Source organism: Meleagris gallopavo, chromosome 1 (genome assembly GCF_905368555.1).
Source record: "Meleagris gallopavo chromosome 1, MGAL_WU_HG_1.1, whole genome shotgun sequence".
NCBI lineage: Eukaryota > Metazoa > Chordata > Aves > Galliformes > Phasianidae > Meleagris > Meleagris gallopavo.
The window spans coordinates 116,141,000-116,161,718 of NC_139404.1; the positions used below are offsets into that span (position 1 = coordinate 116,141,000).

At 43.1% G+C, this 20,719-nt stretch overlaps 1 protein-coding gene across 1 annotated transcript; it reads right to left on the minus strand.

The window, feature by feature from the left end:
• Window positions 1-7,954: 7,954 nt before the first annotated feature.
• LOC100548941 (organic solute transporter subunit alpha-like) lies at window positions 7,955-17,279 on the minus strand. The gene is made up of 8 exons (XM_019622051.2): window positions 16,926-17,279; window positions 15,824-15,975; window positions 15,646-15,719; window positions 14,058-14,216; window positions 11,988-12,099; window positions 11,089-11,235; window positions 9,608-9,713; window positions 7,955-9,225 (listed from the first exon to the last, which is right to left on the minus strand). The coding sequence occupies exons 1-8, from the start codon at window positions 17,002-17,004 to the stop codon at window positions 9,044-9,046; spliced, it is 1,011 nt and encodes a 336-aa protein (XP_019477596.2). The 5' UTR covers window positions 17,005-17,279; the 3' UTR covers window positions 7,955-9,043.
• Between the last annotated feature and the right edge of the window lie 3,440 nt (window positions 17,280-20,719).

The window sequence follows — 20,719 nt, forward strand, 5'->3', positions numbered from 1 at the left end:
TAGTAAGTGCTATCTGAATGCTCTCTCCAGCTGTCTTTAAAGGAGAACAAACCAGGATGCTAAGCGATGTCTGACGGCGGCTCTTTAATCGTGTTCAGGAAGGAATCGGCTCTCGCTAGAGGGCACATGAGCCCAGATTTTTATACACTCTATTCCGGCCATGAACGATAAGCTGCAAACCAGCAAGGCTTAAAACAGCCGCTCTATGTGAGTGAATCCTCTTAGAAAGCAAATTATAGCACGGCTTTAAAATGTTCCGACCCCCAGGCACCACAGACCATGGGGCAGGGCAGTGGGTTATGTCATTTTGCTGTGAAAGGACTTCTCCTGCTGTTGGTACTGCATCCATCAGCACTGCAGAGGGACACATCTCTGTGCCAGTCACCGCAGGCACTTCTTGTGGGGGCAAAGAGAAGGGAGGAAGAAACAATACACATATGCATGTTTTCCTTGATTGTTGGCAAAGTTCTCAAAAAGCTTTCATTTAAAGGGACAACATTCAGTATGGAGATAGGGACAGATTTAAGGACTGCTACTGGAAAAAAAAAAAAAAAGAGGGTTGGGGAAAATTTCGTACCAAGTCCCAGGAACAGTGACCCTGCAGACATCTGGCAAGTAGTGTGGCATAACAGGAGTTAATCTGTACAGCGCAGCGCTTTGTTTTGAAGCCTTGCTGTCTGCATTACTGACATTTTGGCATACCTCTGGGCTGCTCCCACAGACCAGGGGCAGGGGTTGGGCTGCAGCCTGAGGTATGGAACCAGCCGGAGGCTCATGGAGGGCAGGGCACAGGAAGGGTGTGCCTATTAAAGCTTCAAGTCCCATAAGGGGCCTCATGTTGGCAAGATGGAGAGAGCCAAAGATACAACAGCAGTAACTTCAATGCTGGTGCGATTTTTGCACACAGAGGCACCCGTATAAGCAGGAGATTCAGCATGTTGGAGCCTCCCTAGAGCTGCGGCCCTCAGCCCCGTCACACAGCATGGTTTGCAGCGCCCTTCCCCTGCTGTTAGCACCTCTGCACGTGCAAGTCTGGAAGCTAAATGTATTAGCTGCAGTAGTAACCAAGTTCACTTATTTTACATCTTGCTGACATATCAGAACACCGGAGGCTTGACCAAACTGCCTTGATCTGGGAACGGGCATGATGAGAATAGCACGGGCATTACCTGCAGGGAAAGAAGTGAGGTACTTTGCTCATTGAAAGCATCTTGGGGGATAATTTGTCATGGGAAAAAATATTCGTTTCTGAGAATTGCTTTCAAAATGTAAAGTTTTATGCCACATCTGGCATAATGTAAACTTTAGCTTTCCTACAAAACTGAAAGTGTTCTCTGATCAAAAAGTAATAATAATAATTACAGGGAAAAAAAAAAAAAAAAAAGAGTGAGGAACACAAATTCTGTAACAAAAGACAGCTATAAAGAGGTGCAAGAGACAGGGAATCATCACACTGCACATTGCCTATTACCAAGAGCTGGAAAAGAGAAATCCCTCAGAGGCTCAGGGATGAGGACTGCCTACTGCTTTCCCACAGGACAGGAACACACACAGGAGCAGGAGGGGAAGGTGGCAGGTCAAGTCACCAAAAAGAGTGGTAATGCACTTGGAAGAGGCTGTCCAGGAAAGTGATGGAGTCACTGCCTCTGGAGGTTGCTGATTGTCTCTCAGATTTGGTACCCAGCTGCAAGTAGCAGAAGAATATAGATAGAAAAAAAGAAAAAAAAAGGTAATAGAAGTATGTGAGAGCAGATACTGCATACCAGCATGGAAAGGAAGCATCAGCAGTGAGGCTTGTCTCAGGCAGCTGTAGCTGCTCACAGGGAAGAATTTGCTCAGTGCCTGGAAATCTGCTCAGGCTCTCAGTGGAAGTCAGCCCGAGGATGGGATAAGGTCAGTAATCTTAGCTAAATCCTATTAAACTTAATAAAGTACTCCGATTGCCTTCTCAAAAAGGCAAATCAAAGGGTGGTTTTAATATTAGAAAATTAAGGAAGATAAATCCAAATTAAATCCTTTTAATTTCCCTCCATTTATCAGCATTATTTTTCTCAAGGGAGAGACAGGCCAAGGATATTGACAGAGGCGTAGGCATGACACTAGTGTTGTCTTCTGTTTCAAGCCACAAAAGCGATTTAAAATCTTATTAAAATCATTACAAGAAAAAAGATTGAATTAATTAGGTTTTTTTGTAGTGATCTGCTAATGTGGTTTTAAGACGAGAGGGAATGGCCTCAAGTTGTGCCAGGAGAGGTTTGAGTTGGCTATTTGGAAACATTTTTTTTCAGAAAAAGTGATGAGGCAGTGGCACAAGCTGCCCGGGGATGGAGTAGAGTCACCATCCCTGGAAGTGTTCAAGAACCATGGAGATGTGGCACTGAGGAATGCGGTTAGTGGGCACGGTGCAATGAGTTAGTGGTTGGACTACATGATCTTGGCAGTCTTTTCCAACCTTAGTGATTCTGCGGTTCTACCCAAGAAGCCAAAGCTAAAGGCACAGCATGGTAGCAGCACTCACTTGAAGCCAGCTCCTCATGCTGCCCAGCTACTCCTTGTTCCTCAGAGCTGAAGGGCTGAGCAGGTTGCACCCACTCACATAAGCTGCAGTGCGCAGGGCCAGCACCTCACACCAGGATGATCCACGCAACAGATAGGGATTGTTGCCAGGGCTCAGGTGGCAACTGGGTGAAATGTTGTGAAAATTATAGTCAAATTGTTTTCATGGTGGCTTGTACAAGACTAACTCACCCAAATCCATCCTTTGACATTCTCTGCCTTGTATAGGTGGGTTTTTCTTCTTACAGCATTGATACCAGCTTTGTGTGCAACTCAGCAGACAGCAAAGCATAAGCTAAAGCAACAGCTCACCAGCAGATTTTCACAGAACTTCAGGTGTTGGAAGGAACCTCAGGAGGTCATCTAGTCCAAACACCTGCTAAAGCAGATTCCCTAGAACAACTGTGCTCAAGAACCTCTTCACCAGCCAGTTTTTAGGTTGGAGCCTGTTTGCTGTGAATGCACAGCTGCTGTGGTGCTGGACTCCAGGGATGCCAGAGGAGCCACTCCATTAAGAAGGTTCTGGTGAAGGCAGAATTCTCAGCTAGGAAAGAGGAAGGGCCAGGCTAAAGGGCAAAGAGTTACAGTCCTGTTGTGCATGTGTTGGTGTGTCCTGGCTATTTTGACACTCAAGTCATTAAAGGCCCCAAAGAAAAGAATTTCAAAGGGAGGGTGAGCATGAAAGAAGAGGTTACCTCTAAAAAGCAGCCTGTATCCACCAGGTAAGAGAGGAAGAAAGAAGCAGAAGGAGCTGGGTGAGCTTTACCTCCTTAGCATCATCCGCAAGCAGACAAGTGACATGTAGCTTTCTTCCTCCTTCCCCAGCAGTACAGGATCCCATCAGCTCCCAGGGCAACAGGCACAGCAGAACACCTCCATCCCCAGCTACCAAGTGTGTCATTTGTAACTCAGCAGCTGCTCATTAAGAACAAGAGCGAAATGGTCAGTGTTTTTCCCATGAAATAAGGGTTACTTGACGAGAGCTTGAAATGTGATCCTTTTTGGAAGTAAGAGATAGTACACATAGGGAAAATAAATAGGTTCTGAAAAATGAAGAAACATCTCCTATCAAACCCATGAATCATAATGCATTAGCCTCTGAGGCTTGCCTGCTCAGGCACTTTTTCACGTTGCGTACAAGCAGTGGGGGGATGTTCTTTAAGAGAGAGAGGGGAAGATGCTCTCACAGCTCTGGGGATCTGACATACAAAATATCGCCTCTAACCAAAACAACCAATTCAGATGTGAGCAATTTCTATTGAAGCACAGAAATAGCAACAGCTGATGTCATTAACAGAAGTAGGAAGGTGAATAGCAACAGGGAAAAAAAAAAAAAGATGGAAATGAGAGCTACAGCCCACAATCACAGAAGAGATGGTAATATGTAAGCAAAGAACTATAAAAAGCAAAACAGTCTGAGAAAGGGAATAATTGTCATCTTGCATAAAAATGCAAATACATACCACCTGAGTGGAGCATTTCCATCATTGTAAATGTTGCCTGGCAGGCATGCAAGCAAAACCAAAAATGCTGGTTCTGTGAAGGAAGAAATCTAAGCTCTACTGACAGCCATCCACAAACTGCTAAGAAAAAGCCCCAAACAATTAACATAGTGGAAACATTCAAAACAGATTACCTAAGTCAAGGATTGATCCAAGGACAGAATTCCCCTGTAATGAGTCACGTACACCTCAAGCACAACCATATCGAAGTCTGTGTGTGACCATGAGAGAAGACAAGGCAGAAAGAGAAGCACCTTTCCTCCTCAGGCTTTGCAGGCAGGCCTTCTGCTTGAGTGCCACTGGCAGGTACCACAAAGCCTTGGCAGATCAGATGACGCTTTAAGACACCCTATCCTCGCTTGCTTTTCTGTGAGAGGTTTTAGAGGTAGGAAGACAACAAGAAGCACTGCACACTAGCAGTGAGCAGGCAGAGCTTACTTGCCATTCTCTGGTCACTGCTACAGTGCCCAGAACCAGCCTACTTGCAGGTTAGTCTGGATAACGCCAGTGCCCTGCAGAACGCTGCCTGCTCATGGGGTGTGGGCTCCTTTCCCTGTTTGCAGTGGCCAGGTCACACCCTTCTTGTCACCAGGCTGCACTATATTTGCACCAGCAAGGCCATCCAGTGGGGCTGAGTGGGGCTGGCCTGGCCATGGGGAGCAAAACACTCCTCTTCCTTGCAGGCACTGTGGAGAAGTGTGGAGAGTTTTGTTAGTGCCATGCACTGAGTTATAGGGGCAGCAACGTTTGCCGTAAGCAATATCTCTCTGATGACCAACAGAACCCAAGGATGACATGGATCTGTGTCAGGGGAGGGACAGCTGGGGCTTAGGGAAAGGGTCTGCACCAGAGGGCGGTGGGCATGAAACAGGCTGCCCAGGGCTGCGGGCACAGCCCTAAGTGCTGAGTTCAAGGAGCATCTGGACAGCGCTCTCAGACATTGGGTTTGATTTTGGGTGATGCTGTGTGGAGCCAGGAGTTGGACTCCACGATCCTTGTGGGTCCCTTCCAACTCAGGATACTCTGTGATTCTAATATCTGGTTACGCTCATATTATCTGATAATGCATTAAAGTGACAATGATCTGGAATGATATTTTAAGGTAGAAACACAGTGTGTGTTTTGCAGCATTTATTTCTTCCACCTACAGGTCTGCCCTCGCAGTTAATGGTCGAATGTGAACATCCTTTCTTTCTAAATACTACAGTGCATCTTTGTTCCAGGAATGCTTTTAAGGAACAGAACATTGTTCTCCAGGAAATCTGTGTTCTAAAGTTCACAGAACTCAGACTAAAGCCACAGCTTGATCTCCTTTTATCGGTAATAGAAGCTAGTAACTCTGGAAAAGTCTGTATTGACTTGACAGCATGAGAAATAGCTTCTTTCAAAATAATAAAAAAATATCCCTGCCCCTGAAAAAATAATGGTTTGCTTTTTCAAAATTAACATTAAAAAAAAAATAACAGCTCCCTACAGAGTCAAACTAACTAATTAGTAGAACACGTTACACAGCAGATACCTCCACCAAAGGGGTAGCAATAGGCCTCTGGGGAAACCAAATACACCATTCTCATACCAAGGAAATAAGTCCTTCTGCCATTAGCCTTTACATTGCTTTTGATGTTATACCATGTGTTAATTATTTCCAAATCACAAGTGCAAACACTCACCCTGATTGGAAAATTAGCAGATTTCAAACTCAGGTAATTTGCCCCTAATGAGGAACTTGTTGAACGGAATTTAACAATTAGCTCACACCCTTTGCTGGCTGTGCATTGCAAGTCTACAAGAAAGTACAGAAACTCACATTTGCAGTAATTCACAATAAAAGATGGATGTGAAGTCAGATGTTGTCTTTGTGCTGTTTTCTGCTGCTTTTCTAGCTCTTGGAGCCATGGTTCTCAAAGAATGATACAGCCATGCAGTACAGACCTCCTGTACTCTCTGATCCTTCCTCTCTGGGCCAGCCTATTTAGATGCTTTTTGCTATGTGCCAAGCAAGAGAGATTTAATTACTTAAAAAAATAGAACTTACAACTTCTGGGTCTATATACGCAATACATAGGTAGAAACTGCTCCTGGGCTCCCTGCCCCTGGCAAAGCAAAAGAGTTATTGCTGGCCAGGCCTTCAGTTGTGTCTGACTGTCTAGAGGGGAAAACTGACACTTTTTGGCTGCTCAATCACATTAAACTAAAGTCATTTTATCCTCCCATTAGTTTTGTCCATACGCCTGACTGTACAACAGGCACTGTGCAGTCAGGTCCCTTTGTAGTTGCAAAGGAAAATTGCCATTGGACAATTTTTCTCTCTCTTAGAAATGACCAAGAATATCCAAAATATTGTCAAGATTTTAAGTCTGATTTCTCTCCATTTAAAAAAATAAAAAAATAAAAAAAAATTCTTAACTTCTTTCTTCCTCTTTTTCAGATTACTTTCTGCAGCGTTGTTTTCTTTCTTGTTTGAAGCACAATATAGAATTGTATTGTTGGGGTAGAAGCATCTAAACAGCATCTAACTTATCTAATCATTTAACTCAGATACTTGTAGATTTATTTTTTATCTTAACTGTGATTTCTGAATACACAGAGATAAGGAGAAAAGGCATCTCCTAGAACCTGATCCTAAGCTGATACAAAATTCCCTTCTCTTACCTCCTAGGGCAAGTTGATCAGATTTCCTGCTCTCTGTGTTGTTTTTCCTCGCTCAGACTGCCTGAGGTCCAACCTGGAGGCCATGACTTGCAATGTTCTCATTTCAAGAGCATCTGAATGAATGTACCACAGTGCTGGCCACCTGCTGCCCTGCATACTGGCTCCTAGATGCCTACCCTTCAGACATGGACATCTACATTGCATGGGCTATTAGTCTGAGCCTGAGGTGGGGAAGAAATCCTTAATTTACAAAGCTAAAAAAGATAAAAAGATTTTGTAACAATAAAGCCACATATTCTACTGCATTCATGTAAGTTGTAACTCAGGAAAGCTCTTAGGCACATATTTAAGTATATCTAATTTTGCTATCAAGAGGGTTCTGTGTAAGCAAGTGACTTCTGGAATGAGATTATATAGTAAAAAGGAAAGTGTCTGCTCTCAAATGTAAAGTCCAGAACTGCTATCGAAAACATTGTCCAGTAGTGCTCAATTGATCTAGTAATTAAAGTCTTTTCCACAGCAGTTCACAAAATACCTTACCAAGTCAACACGTTTTATTTTCCAATTTTGAAGCTTCTTCAACTCACAGCCAACCATTCCCAATACTGTTATGAAGTACTGTTCCACAAGTTGATAAGAGAAACATTAGGAATATGCTAATAGCCATAATGTTAAACTACATTAAGAAGATTTCTCACATTAAGATATCAGCTGATTTGTTAATTCTACTGACACACTCCAGAGTAGAGTGAAAATTTTCACCTAAGTTATTTTTCGAGGGAAAAAAAAAAATGCAGATTCTCTCACATTAATGCAGTTCAAGAATCTGTATTAATTTCATGGATTGCCTGCTTAGAAAAAAAATCATATAAAAATTGTTTCAACCACTTCAAACAAAAAATAATTCATTTTTTTCTAGTGTCATGGAATTCTTCCATTGTTAAATAAAATACTACTTTTGACCTCAATCAGAAAGAAAATGTTCTGTTTAATTCAACTTCTTTTTCTTCCAGCTTATTCACAAGCTGAAGCTTTTGGAACATTTCATTTTCCACAGCCAATTCCCCAAGTAAAAGTATTTTTGGAGCTCCCTGTAAACAAGAAATAAAGCCTACCTGCCTCGTTTGTCTCTGATGAAAAGTTGTATTTGATACCATATTGGTAAAGGATGTTATTAACATCTTTTCCAACATGAAGAGTTTTCCCTGTCTCCTTATGGAATAAACATTTCTGCTATATGGATGAAGTATTTACTTTAGGGATCAGACTAGATGACGAGAGATGAGCGCTAGCATATAGTTCTGCACCTCCTTTCCCAATACACAGCATATCCAAGGGCTTACCAAACATGCTGTCGTATTACTAATTATGGTGAGCTGAATCAAAATAATTAGGCTCACTGAAGAACAATGGGATCTTTTGAAACAAACAAACAAACCAACCAACCAAAACTGTTTTCAGCAAAATGGGTACAAACACTGAGCAGGACAGATTTGGAGGTGGAGAAGCTGTGGAGGTAGGTTTTTGAAAGAGATTCCTTTCAACAGTACTCATTCCCATAGCCATCTTGAATGCAACGATACTGAGTATCATAATTCCCATTTTCCACATCAGCAAACCAAAGTATTACATAACACCACAGAGCAGTGACAGAACTCCTCTCAGGCTGACTCCTACTTTTCCAAACCAGCGACAGAGAATCTCCCTTCTCTAGCAAGAGCATCAGCCAATGACATATTTAAAAATGGCAACGGTGTTTTTACCAGGTTAGGAGGTGAAATGCCAGGGAATGTAAAAAATGTCGTCCTGAAGAGATCTTCATTTATGTAGGTGGAGAGCTCATACCAGTCTGAGGACTTCAAAACAAACATTTACTGATCAGACTTGCTATGGTAACCTTGTAACACTGAGTGAAAGCTGATAAACTTTAATGCAGAAAGGATGGGAATATGCTGTTTTAGACATATGAGAACAATCCAGGCTACCTGACACAGAACTAAATGAAATCAAGAGATGAAACAGGAACAGCTTTAGATTAAATCACAGCAATTCTAATAGCTAATTAAAAAAAAAAAAAAATCACATTATGAGATCATTTGACTACCATGAAGTGCTGAAGAACACAAGAAAAGTACATGGTATTGAAAACACTCACACCATGTACATATCACTGGAAAATAAATAGGGTTATCTTTCTGCTCGTTGGTCCTTTCAGCACAGCTCACAGGCATTTCTGTCAGAAGTTATTCTGACATGCAGAGTGGCTATACACAGTGAAAGAAGCTCCTGATGCTGAGCTCCCAGCTCCTGCAGAACAGGAGCACTGGAAGCCTCTACAACCCTCGCAATCCATCTTCGTTAACTGTGACATTCAGGATAGGATTCTGCTTCTTGACCCCAGCTTCTTCAGTGATACATTCTGGAGGGTCAAGTTCATTGTATCTTCTCCGATAGACCACTCTTGAGATTAAAGTTATTAGAAACATTTCCATGATGAGGATCTGGTGGCTTATATCTGGGGGAAAAAAAAAGGGGGGGGGGAGGGAGAGGGGAGAAGAGGAAAAACCCCCATTTTATTAATCATTGTTTGTGCAAAAGGAACAGAAGTTACCATTCTGTTCCCATAACAGAGTGCCTCTCATTCTCGGCATCAAAATCATTTACAAAGTTACAATACTGCTCCTCAATAAGCATGCAATAAATTACACATCCAAAATCCAACAGATTGAACAGTAGTCATGTATGCATTATTTTTTAAATAAAAGCTGAAATTCTCCAGAAGCTACGTGAAATCCCATGAAATTCATATTTGGGGAAAACACTAGATATTGCAGTTAGCAAAACTGAACTGATGCCTCTGTAAGAAAACGAAGAACATTCTTTCCAAAAGAACTTACATGCTCCTCTTGCTGGAGAAGAGAGTGGTGGAACACAAGGGATAATTCTTTGCATAGCCAAAATGTTGATAATAGCTGTCTGCAAGTGGTTCAGAATGAGGATAAACTACACCAGAAAAGGAAAACAGATGCCTTAGTTACCAGAAAAAAAATAAAAGGATTATATTTCACACAACTATTCTGCTTTCATAATAGAGTCTCTTTTAGCTCATTCTTTTATCTCATTCCTCCTTTCTTGCTCTCCCTTTCTTCCATCTCCCACCAGGCTGCCTGCTATCCTGCACAATTCATCTTTGGGTCAGGATGCTATTGCTCGAAATGCAAGTATTAAATAAAACCTCTGTTTTAGAAGTGTTTTCCCACCGCTTCATGTGGGAGGTGCAACACAGAGAGAGCTCCCAGTTGGGATTTTAAACAATATTGAGCTCTGAGTAGTAAGTAAAATGTCTTAAAAGCTTCCTGTTAATCTAAGAGCTTATGCTCTTACTTAGTGGGAAGAAGCACTTGAAGAATGATATTTCTGTCATCTCATCTTTTTGCCACAGCACGGAGATGCAGTGTTCCACCAGTTATAGATACAAGACTGTCTTTTTTGCCAAAAGGGATAAAGGTCTCTCCAGTTTAGATTCAGCAATAATCACGCTTCATTTTACCTATTATTCAGTAAGCTAGGCCTTCACCAGATATATCAAAGTGTCTCTAGATGCTGATGTAACATTCACACTCGCAGGGTTTGCTATCTTAAACCTAGATTCACGTCTGTGTAGCTTTGCATGTGCAACTATTCTGCTTGCTGCATTTATAAGGGTTTTAGATCTTCTTAACAGAGCCCTTAGCACACCAGCCTTTCTACATGTCCTGTACTAGAAGGCTGTATAGCCAAGAATTCTACTGTACTCTCTTCTGGATGATGTGGGAGAGGATGGACTGCCCCTGCCCATGACCCATCTGGATCTGTTCCTTACTGAGTTCCAGCCAGTAATATTTTAGATAATAACTTTCCTTATCATCCAACTCTCAAGTGCACAATGGCTAAGAAAAATATTGTCAAAACAAAATGACTTGCTGAAACAGTTCAAACAAAACCCACTCACACAAAGTTCCACATCCTCTCCTGGTTTTTAGAAGTACACACCAGCTTTTTAACATTGTATTTCAGGATGCGGCACCTAAAAAGCTTCCTTTGAGCCTTGCGGAAGGTGCTGTTTTGATTTCAGCTGCCCAAAGATGAATGGATTTTACACAGCTCACATCTCCAGCATGCTTGAACGAGTAGAGGTAAATTGGCTCAAAATGACACTGAACAGCAGCCAAGGAAAGTGCTTCAAAGGGACACAGCCTTCATCAGGTAAAAATACGCCATTGCACAGTGTTTAATGGAAAAAAATACTATAATCCTTAAGCAAAGGACTAAAAACCTGGATAGGTGGTGTTACATCAACAATAAAATCAATTCTTATTGGAAATACTGAATTTCTCACCTGATAAAGAGCAAACTTTAGGATGATCTTCTTATAGTTAAGGAGAACCCTAACTTGCTGAAACATGATTCCAACTGGCCACAGAGCAATAATGGTAAGGATGGCAATGAAGCAGCTAATCCATATTGCAGCTCCTTTGGGAGATAACTGAAAAGCAAATCGAACATACCTGTAAACCTTTATAGCACAAATGTTGCTATTTCCAGGCAGAGCTGCAAACTGAATGATGCAGACATTAAAATGTCTGTTTCTGTCTCCATAAAAGCTGATGTCAGTAACAGTTGCTGGGGCTTGCATGGAAAAACTGTGTGGTACCATCAGAGTGCTACCAGCTGCAGTATAGAATGACATAGCCCCTCTATCTGACCTCAGCAGCACCCTACTGAGAGCTCTCAGCTGGCTCATGAGAGTGTACTCAGCATGCCATCTGAGGCATCATCTATTTATCTACCATTAAACAACAACAAAAGTACTACTGTTATTTTGAATTATCTAGAGGTGCACAATTATTAGTAGATACAGTTTTCCATCATCTTGCAGCTTACACAGTACCATTCTTCTGCTTTGTACTACCTGCCATCATCTGCAGGAAAGCATAGAATTAGGTTTTCTGATTACACATCTGTGCATACACTTGTTTCTTAGAGCTGTACCTTACAACACAGAGGATAAGTACATCCCAAAGGGCAATATGTAGTCCTACTATTCCAGCTGTACAGAGCCTAACTCACCCCAACACCCAGTCTCTTTCCAAGAGAGGCAAGGAAACACATTCTGAAGTGAGATACTTCAGTTAGAAATGCTCTCAGGTTCCAGAGTTTAGTTGTAGGCTAAGATACTAAAATCAAACCAAAAGCTATGGGTTCTATAGACCATCTCTGATTAAAATATTCACTTACATTGGAAAGGCTGTAATTGCCATTGGTCCAAAGCACTGTTGACAGAAACGTGAAAACAGGTCGAAATAAAGCAAACTGGAAGGTGCCCAGCTTCAGCCAAAAGAGGGATCGCCTGACCAAAAAAAAAAAAAATTATATATATCACAGAGGGAAAAATCTTATTAGCAACCTCTATAGCACTTTTCTGACGTTGTCAAACAGCAAAACTTTTCCACTCCTACTGCACACAGCTAAGGTCTAGGGAGGAACAGCTTCAAGATTCAAACTTTTCAAGAATGTCCCAAATGCCTATTTAAAGACAGGTCTATTAAGGTGTCTCCAAAAGCAGTAATTTTCTTGTTTGGCAACAATGAAGATTAACCAATGCTGAGCAAAAGCACAGAATCATACAATCACTTAGGTTGGAAAAGATCCTCCAAGATGACCTAGTCCAACCATCCATCTATCACCACTGTTGTGGACAACATGGTGCACATGGAACTAATCCACGTCCCTCAGTACCACATTTACACGTTTCTTGCTGCTGCTTTCTTGCCTTGCTATTTCAGTTCTCTAGAGAGATTGGGAAGAGCAACCTTCAGCTGAATGGCAAAGTACTACAGCGCTCTGATTCCTGCCACAGCCCCTGCCTTATTCCCACTGGCTTTGAAGAACAATATGACAAATACTGCAGTCCCTGCAATTCCAGGAGTTGTTTTCCTCGCTAAATGAAGGTCTGCTTTTTTTTTTTTCAACCTTGTCTGACACATCTCTACCTACTGGATAGCCCTTTACTTTGCCTGTCTATGAAAGCAATATAAAACTGGCCTTGCTCTTTCACAGCTTGCTCATTTAAAACAAAAACAACAACAAAAAACAACCCATACCTTCTAATGGGAAAGGGCTAGAAATCAAAAGCAGAGACAGCAGAAGAGTTTCCCTGTACTACTATTCCAGAGAAGGAGCCTAAAGCCCTCAGCAGAGCAAAAAGCCCCCTTGTGCTGGGGCTAACATCTTCAGTCCTCTCAGTATTCGTGGTTAACCTGTCATAGGACTGACCATCAGGAAGGCAGAGTAGAGAAGCCTCTCTCCATCCTTCAGCTACCACAAGAAAATACAGACGGTGACAGACACGAAAAGAAAAATGAATGCACTGGTGACATTACAGATCTGTAGCATGTTGCTGTCCCCTCAGCATTGACTACTGACACAAGCCTGAATCAGTGCCCATCAAAATCACTAAAAGTCATTTTGATCCACATCAGTACTTGCTGATTTTACATAATTGCATTACATTCCTTTGTTGTTTTTTTCTTGGTGCTCCCTCTATGTAAATAAATACCGATACTCCATTAAAATAAATTAATGGAAATAAGAATTAAAATTATAATACCAAATGTGGTAGCTGAAAGAAAAATAATTACAATAAAAATGTAGGTTTTTTTGTCTTTTTTTTTTTTTTTTTGTCTTTTTTTTTTTCTTCCAAAAGCATACCTTGAGCTTTTCCTTTCAATGGAAAGGAATTGTGCTCTGAGGAATCTGCTCTGTGCCAAGAGGAAAACCCTGGAACATATGAGGCTTTCAGGCTGGGAGCAGCATATGAATGGTGGGGTGACTCTGACCAGAGGTGGAGCCCCAGCAAGCAGCACTCCAAGAGGGCAGGGTTTGTGTTACACTGCGTCGCCTCCTGAGGAGGCACAGCTCTCCATCCTTACCAGACTTCTCAACCGAAATCTCAGTTATTAGATTTTCTAGAGTGAAAATTCTTTTTCTGCTTACTATAGAAAAGGTTTCCTGAAAACTAGCAGGATTAGCTGAGGAGACACCACAGTGCTAAACGTTACTACGTGTTGGAAACACGGCATTGGGTTAAACTGAGTTACCTCATGCTCTGGCCCTTACATACAATTCCTTGTTATAAAAATGAGAAATAAGTGGTGTTGTACAGCCCTGTGGGATGGCACTGTTTAAGAGACAGCTTGAAACCAGCTTTCTGGAAGGAGTGAGGCCGTTTGCTGTAAGTGAGGCTTGCCAAATTGGCTGGATTCCAGCAGCAGATTTCCAGCTGGGAAATCTTAAAGGGCAACTCACCTAGTGATGCGCACACCGGGCAGGCACAGGCAGCAGCAACAGCAGGGCCCCGTGCTGATCTTGAAGTGACCATTTTCAAACCGTTTCAGGAAGAGCTTTTGACCCCCACACTCTTCTATCATCATCAACAGGAACTTGTGGATAACTATGGCAAAAAATCTAGAAGGGGAAGAAAGAGCCAGCTTAAGCTTTCCTGCCCATCTCTCACACTCCTCTGCCAGACCCGTTCAGGTTTCTTAAACCTTCAGTCCACATTTTTTAAAGTTTATGCCTCACAGTAAGCAAAAAGCCCAGCGTTAGCTTTGAAAAATCTGCAGGTCTTTCCCTAAGTGTGTTGGTGGCTTTTCCAGCCCAAGTCATTACAGACGTATTTTTCTACCACTTATCTAGTCCTGACTAGCCCAAACTTTTCAAAGCAAGTCCTATTCCTTCTTTTAAAAACAAGAAGAGCAAAACCCACATGGCTAGGTTTATTTATGTATTTACCTAACATCCTATGTGCTGCCCCAGTTAGGGTGCAGTCCCTCTGCACACAAATCTGATCCAAGCAGTGACTACTGCAGCCCCACCTCTCCTTCTGTCACCAGCAGCATGTTCTCAGCCCTTCCATGAACAACAGATAGTGCAGCCACCCTTTCCTCCTGATCCCATACTGTATTAGGGAACTGATTCACCGAAATCCAGTCCCACCAAATAAAGGAGGTCCTCTTCAGCTGCAGTAATTCCTTGAAGGAGCCAGTAGAGCAGCTGGAGAACTGGGAGTGGTAGGAAAGGGGAGGGAATGGGAACTTGCAGCTTGGACAATGGAGGAGAGAGATTGGGATGGGCTAAAAGTGCCGTAGGACTGGGTGCTCAGAAGTCCTGCACTACCTGCACAAACTGCAGTGCAGTAAAAGCCCCACCAGTTTGTTTTCCATCCTTCTTTACTCTGTTCTCTTTGCACATGCAGTGTGATATGGGCTGGGGCCATACAGGAGGCTCCACGATGTGGTCCTGCAGTGGTTCCAAAACTACCCCAGCCCTTCTGGAGCACCCAAGGCTTCCCACACCTGGCTCTACCTATGAGAGCTGCCCCATTGTATCCAGAAAGCGGGCACCATGCTTCATTCTGCTTTGTATGTCAGAGTTGTCACATGTACAGAAAGGGCTTTTATCAGGACTAGTGTGGAGCATTTTTACATTGATACGCTCACTGGAGGTTCATTTGCCACTGTTAATAATAGATCTATGCAGCTCATCATTAACAAAAGCACAGAGGAGAAGCCACAGGTCAGAATCTCATTCTACATGACACTCAGAGAGAGAAAGGAAAGGGTATTACTTCAAAACTACCATCAATCAAAACGATCAATTACATGCAAGGCACTGTTCTTCATACTGACATTCCCACACGAGGGGGCCGTGGTGCTTGGAAATGCTTCAGCATTTTCCACCTCTCATAAAGAAGATGCCAAGAGATTTCAACTCAAACCAAAAATTACTAAATTGTTAAATTTACAAAATGACTGTGTTTACCAAGAGTAACAGATGTTTAAAGGGAAGAAAAGCAGGGTTTGGGGCAATATCTAGGAACGAGCAGAATACTCACACTGATGCTGTGAAATCTGTAAACATTGTTGAGCGAGGAATCCACATGCCAATGCATGAGGTTGTAGCAATCACCTACAGAGAAAGGGAGGAGGGTTGTACGGAGGGTAGAGGTAAAGCAGGGTCATGCGGATTTCCAGGAAAAGGTTATTTTCAGCATTATTTTCCACACCACTTACTGGAGCTGCAGCATTTATCCAAATTAAAATGGATCTTTTGGAGGAGGGTATTTTCCTGTAGATGTAGATCACTTCTTCCATAAATATCAGATTGGCAATTAGTGTCATCAGGGTCAAGGTCGCAAAGAGAAATCTACCAGCTAGGTCAAGGCCTACAGAAAGAGAAAAAAGAGAAAAGAAAACAAACAAAAATCTGATTCACACATTTCATACATTCATGCATTTTGAACATTTAACATAAAAACAGCATCTTGGAGGGGCATTTTAGTCCTGTTCCTGAAAAGTCACATGCCAAAAGCGCAATGAAGCTAGAGCCAAGCTCCTTCCAGTGTTGCCCAGAAGCAGTGTGCACAAACTGGGGCACAGGAGGTTCCCTCTGAACACCAGAAGTACTTTTGTGCTGTGCAGGTGATGGAGCACTGGCAGAGGCTGCCCAGAGGCTGCAGGGTCTCCTCCCTGGAGATCTGCAGACATCTGGATGTGGGTCTGGCACCCTGCTCTGGGTGTCCTGCTGGGGTTGGGCCAGATGGACATAGAGAGCTCTGCCAACATCAGCTGCCATGTGATCCTCTGATTTGTCCTTAGCTACAGCCATGACCACTCACTCCAGAGGATGCTCCAAGTAGTTACGTTTGTGAATAAATTTTCCCAGAGTCCACAGGCAGCATTCAGGAAGGATATGTCTCAAAGCATCATGCAAAAGTCCCTTCGAGAAGGGGAATTCTAGGACCAACGTTCTTAGAGTAACAGAGGTTGTTGTAGGAGCTTAACCAAGCAGGTTAAAAACAGCAGCATCTCTACACAGTATTCTCTGTTTCCCTTACAAGTCCAAAGGCACATTTTGTGCATCACTTCCTCACGCACGCAGAGTCCTTGGAGACTCATCGGGAGTTTTGTGGGGTAAGAGAACATCGTCAGGCCACACCTCCCTGCCCATACCCGCGTTCCCTCTCTCCGCGCCCAGGCGGCTGCGGGCTGCCCTCTCTCCTCCCCTCCTCTCTTCCCCGCAGCCTTCGCCATGGCCAGCCCCTCAGCCCTCGTCCTCTCAGCGCCGCTCCCTTTGGGCTATTCGGGGATTCCCTCTCCCGGCGGCCGCACTTACTCCCCAGCAGTTCCTGAGCGTAGGGCGGCTCGCTCCCGCCGCAGGACGTTAGGAAGGTGCCGTTCGCCTCGCCCTCCATGGCGGCGCGCTGCCCCCCGGGCGTCGGGGGACCGGGGAGAGGGCGGGAAGCCGCCGTCGGCCCCGGGCAGTGCGGGAACAGCGAGGCACGCAGCCCGGGGCGGCCGGGGGAGGTTAATGATTAGCGCCGGGCCGCACTCCGCGCTGCCTCCTGGCGCCCAGAGGCCGGGCGCCCAGAGCAGCGCGTGGAGATGGCAGTTTGTATGGCCGCTGCGAAGCGTTTCCTAAAGGATTCCCGGGGAGTCCTCCACCAAGGGTTTTTAGTTGATTTTGGCAAGGAGGAGAGGAGAAGCAGCGCCTTGTTATGTGCTGGCTGAAGGAGAGCAAGTGGAAGGTGGGAATGCGCTAAGTACTTCTGTGCTGTGCGGGTGAGGGGCACTGGCGCAGGCTGCCCAGAGGCTGTAGGGTGTCTTCCCTGGAGATCTGCAGACGTCCATGCTTATTTCAGCTGCTTGTAGGATCTCTGCAGCATCTGGAGCCTGTGCTGGGCATCACCTTCAGGTTGTTTCCTGGAAAAGGGAATGGGTACATTTGGATATTGTGTTGAGGGACATGGTTTTGTGAGTACTGTTGGCGATAGGTGGATGGTTGGACTGGATGATCTTGAAGGTCTTTTCCAAGCTTGGTGATTCTGTAATGCAACCCAATGGACTGGAACAGGCTGCCCAAAGAGGCTGTGGAGTTTGCTTCTCTGGAAATGCTCCAGTGCCACCTGGATGCCTTCCTGCGTGACCTGCTTTAGCATGGGGCTGGGCCGCGCGGTCTCCAGAGGTCCCTTCCAGCCCATACAGTGCTGTCATTCTGGATAGTCAGACTGAAAGCTCCAGTTAGGATTTGCTGAGATGGAAAGATGGCCAAAGGTCTTTGAAGCAAAGACAAAAGGGTTCTCATCAGCTGCACTCCCTGAAAGCTAAGAAGAACAACTCCTTTCCGAGGAATCCCTTCTTTGAATGAGATGTATTTGTCAATACTTTTGTTAAAGAAACACGTACAGTAAGTATAGGAGTGACAGAACTCACAGCTTTTTTTATCATATTTAAAAGAAAACTGGAGTCTGCTTTGCCTTCACAGTTCCTTGAAGAATCCACATGGTAACACTTCTGGATTTTACTGTCATATTTTAGTTATTCAGCAACAACAGTTGGAACAAATACTGCAGCATACATTGAATATTAGAGAATCTCCTGTCTCGTGACCCTATAGAAGTGTAATTGGTGCAAGTTTAAAAGTTAAAGATTCATTTTCACCTGCTTGCTTCTGTAGAGATCCATCTTCCTCTCTCTTCTGCTGGAGTCATGTAGAATAGTGTCTAAAACCTACATACCTACTGCAGTTTCTTCTTCTTAGAAACACCATTTGTTATCTTTGATCCAAACATCATCTCTTCCTCGACCAGTTTCTTGGGACGAAAGAATTGCCTGACAGACCTTAATCTTAATAAATCAGGCTGAAGAGCACACCATGACACTCAGCTACCACAGCAGGAGATCTGCTCTCTGTAATCTTCCTCAGCCCTAGCTCTCCATCAGTGCCTTCTCAGCACTGGCCTCTAAGACAAATGAAGTCTGTAGGCTGATGTCGAACCCTTAAAATCTCCAGGAGCTAAAGTTCATTTTGCTCCCAGCTCCACTATTCCACTTTTTAGTTTAACACTTCAGTCGAATGTATACTATTTTCCACAAAAACCTACCTATAGTAGTAGAGAGGTATTTATAGCCAGTCACTGGCCACTTAGATGCATCAAGAGATTTACACAGGTACTCAGAATAAAAAACACCTGTAATCAAAGCTCCCTGCCTCTGTCTACTGGGGACTTTTGAGTATTTTGTGGTTCAGCTCCCCTCCAAACACAGAACTGCTCAGATTTGTTTCTTCTTAGGGAACATGCCCCTTTGTTGCTATTGCTGCTCCTCTTTTGAAGGCCAGCAGATGTTTATCTTATCTCCTATTGATGATGACTTTCACTTTCACCTGCCTCACTGGTATAACAGCTTTCTCCCAGCTCCTTTTGTGCTCCCAGAGTGCAGCCAGGAAGAGCTGGTGCTATCTTTGCCTTCTCCATGGAGTAGGCACGCTGGCCTTCAGAAGGTGACACAGGCCCTTGGTCATATTATGGGGATCCACGCCTGTCTGGACATCCCGATGCCAGTCCTGACTCATAAATGGAACACTAAGAGATCCTGTGAGCTATCATAGGACAAGCTCTAAACTCCATCACGTAGAACATATAGGCTAAGCTATTATGGTTACAGGGGAATCTAGCAGACATCATTATCAGTGCAGTCGAAGAACTTTCCTGGGGGGCAAATTACGTTCAGCTGAGTTCAAGGTAGTAAGAAAAGTTGATATTAGAAAAATAGATCAACAGTTTCCAGCGCCATAGAAATGTGTATCAGATTTCCCAAAATTCTGGATACCCAACTGGTCAAGAACAGTCAGCTAAAATTATACAGTTCCCAAAAGCCTGTACAAGCCAATTTTAATAATGAAATTAAATCTGATTTATCAGGTACAGTATATTATGGAGTTGAATTTAGATGTAACTTAACCTTTCCCGTGGTAAAGCCATTGACTTTTCACCTACTGCCAGTAATAAATTGGAAATTTCATAAAAGGTGGCTCATTAATATAAGATAAGGAAGACCTATACCATAGTTGATAATTTAATAATGGGATTTTCTGTTATTTGGATCCTGGCAGCAATTAAATACAACCAAGAAATACAGTGACAATATGAAACTGCGATTTTCATGCCTATTCAGCTGGACAGATTTCCATGTAAAAAAAAAAAAAGAGTATCAGGCATGCCAGAAGCTTTACAACTGTGCTTTTAGGATGAAAGCTTAGAGAGAGGTTTTTACTCTGTATCTGTACAGGAGCAGTAACAGAGAAAAGAGCAGGGCTTGCATTAAAGCTGAAGCTAAACAGGAGTTTGATTTTATCTCACTACCAAAAAAGCAAATCAGTTTCTGGTGGTCAAGGTATACGAGAAAAATAAAGAAGCAAAATTAATCTATCTGTTTTATTTTTGCTGTATATTTTTACATTTTCAATCAGATAGAAGTAATTATTGCCGCACCTTGCATTTTTTAAGTACCTTATAAGCAATTGGATGTGACAGTAGAAGAGAAAGGAAATCATAGTACTTCCCAGTAGAACAAAAAGGTGACAGAACCTTATAAAATTAGGACCCCAAATTGATGGTGAGGGCAGTTAGCCAATAATCAGCATCCTGAGGTAGAATAGAGGCAGGAAGTGCATTTTCTCTGCCATTGCTGTGATAAAGTACATAAATTTGATTGCAGAGCTTTTCAGCAATGGGAGAGGGTTTTTTTCCCCAAAGGAGTGTTGATGAGCAGTAAGACAAATACATCTTAAGGACCAAGTAAGTGCCATTTTCTGAGCATCTCCTATGTGGCCAAGGACAGTGATGGGTAAAGACAAACCTCATGGATCTCCAGCATCATGAAGGATATATTAGGATTAAGATGTTCTTTCCCTAGTGTAAATTTTTGTAGGTTTTTTTTTTTTTTTTTTTTTTTTTTTTCCTTCCCAGTCTTAATTTATGATCCCCAAATTCTAGAAGATGGCTGACAAGATTTTTGAGAATTAAGGGATGTCTTTATGGAGCAGGTTATCAAGTGTCAGTACAGCTATGCTCAAGGTGATGCTTTACAGCTGCTTCCCAGAGAGGAAAGTAGGGGTCTCTTTACAAG

What these genes read in the sequence shown, in the direction of transcription:
- LOC100548941 (XM_019622051.2), bottom strand. Translation starts at nt 17,004, where the DNA reads ATGGAGGGCGAGGCGAACGGCACCTTCCTAACGTCCTGCGGCGGGAGC. An exon ending in GGATAAATGCTGCAGCTCCA is followed by an intron (nt 15,720 to 15,823) that starts GTAAGTGGTGTG and finishes CTTTCTCTGTAG; the next exon opens with GTGATTGCTACAACCTCATG. An exon ending in CCCGGTGTGCGCATCACTAG is followed by an intron (nt 12,100 to 14,057) that starts GTGAGTTGCCCT and finishes TTTTTTGGTCAG; the next exon opens with GCGATCCCTCTTTTGGCTGA.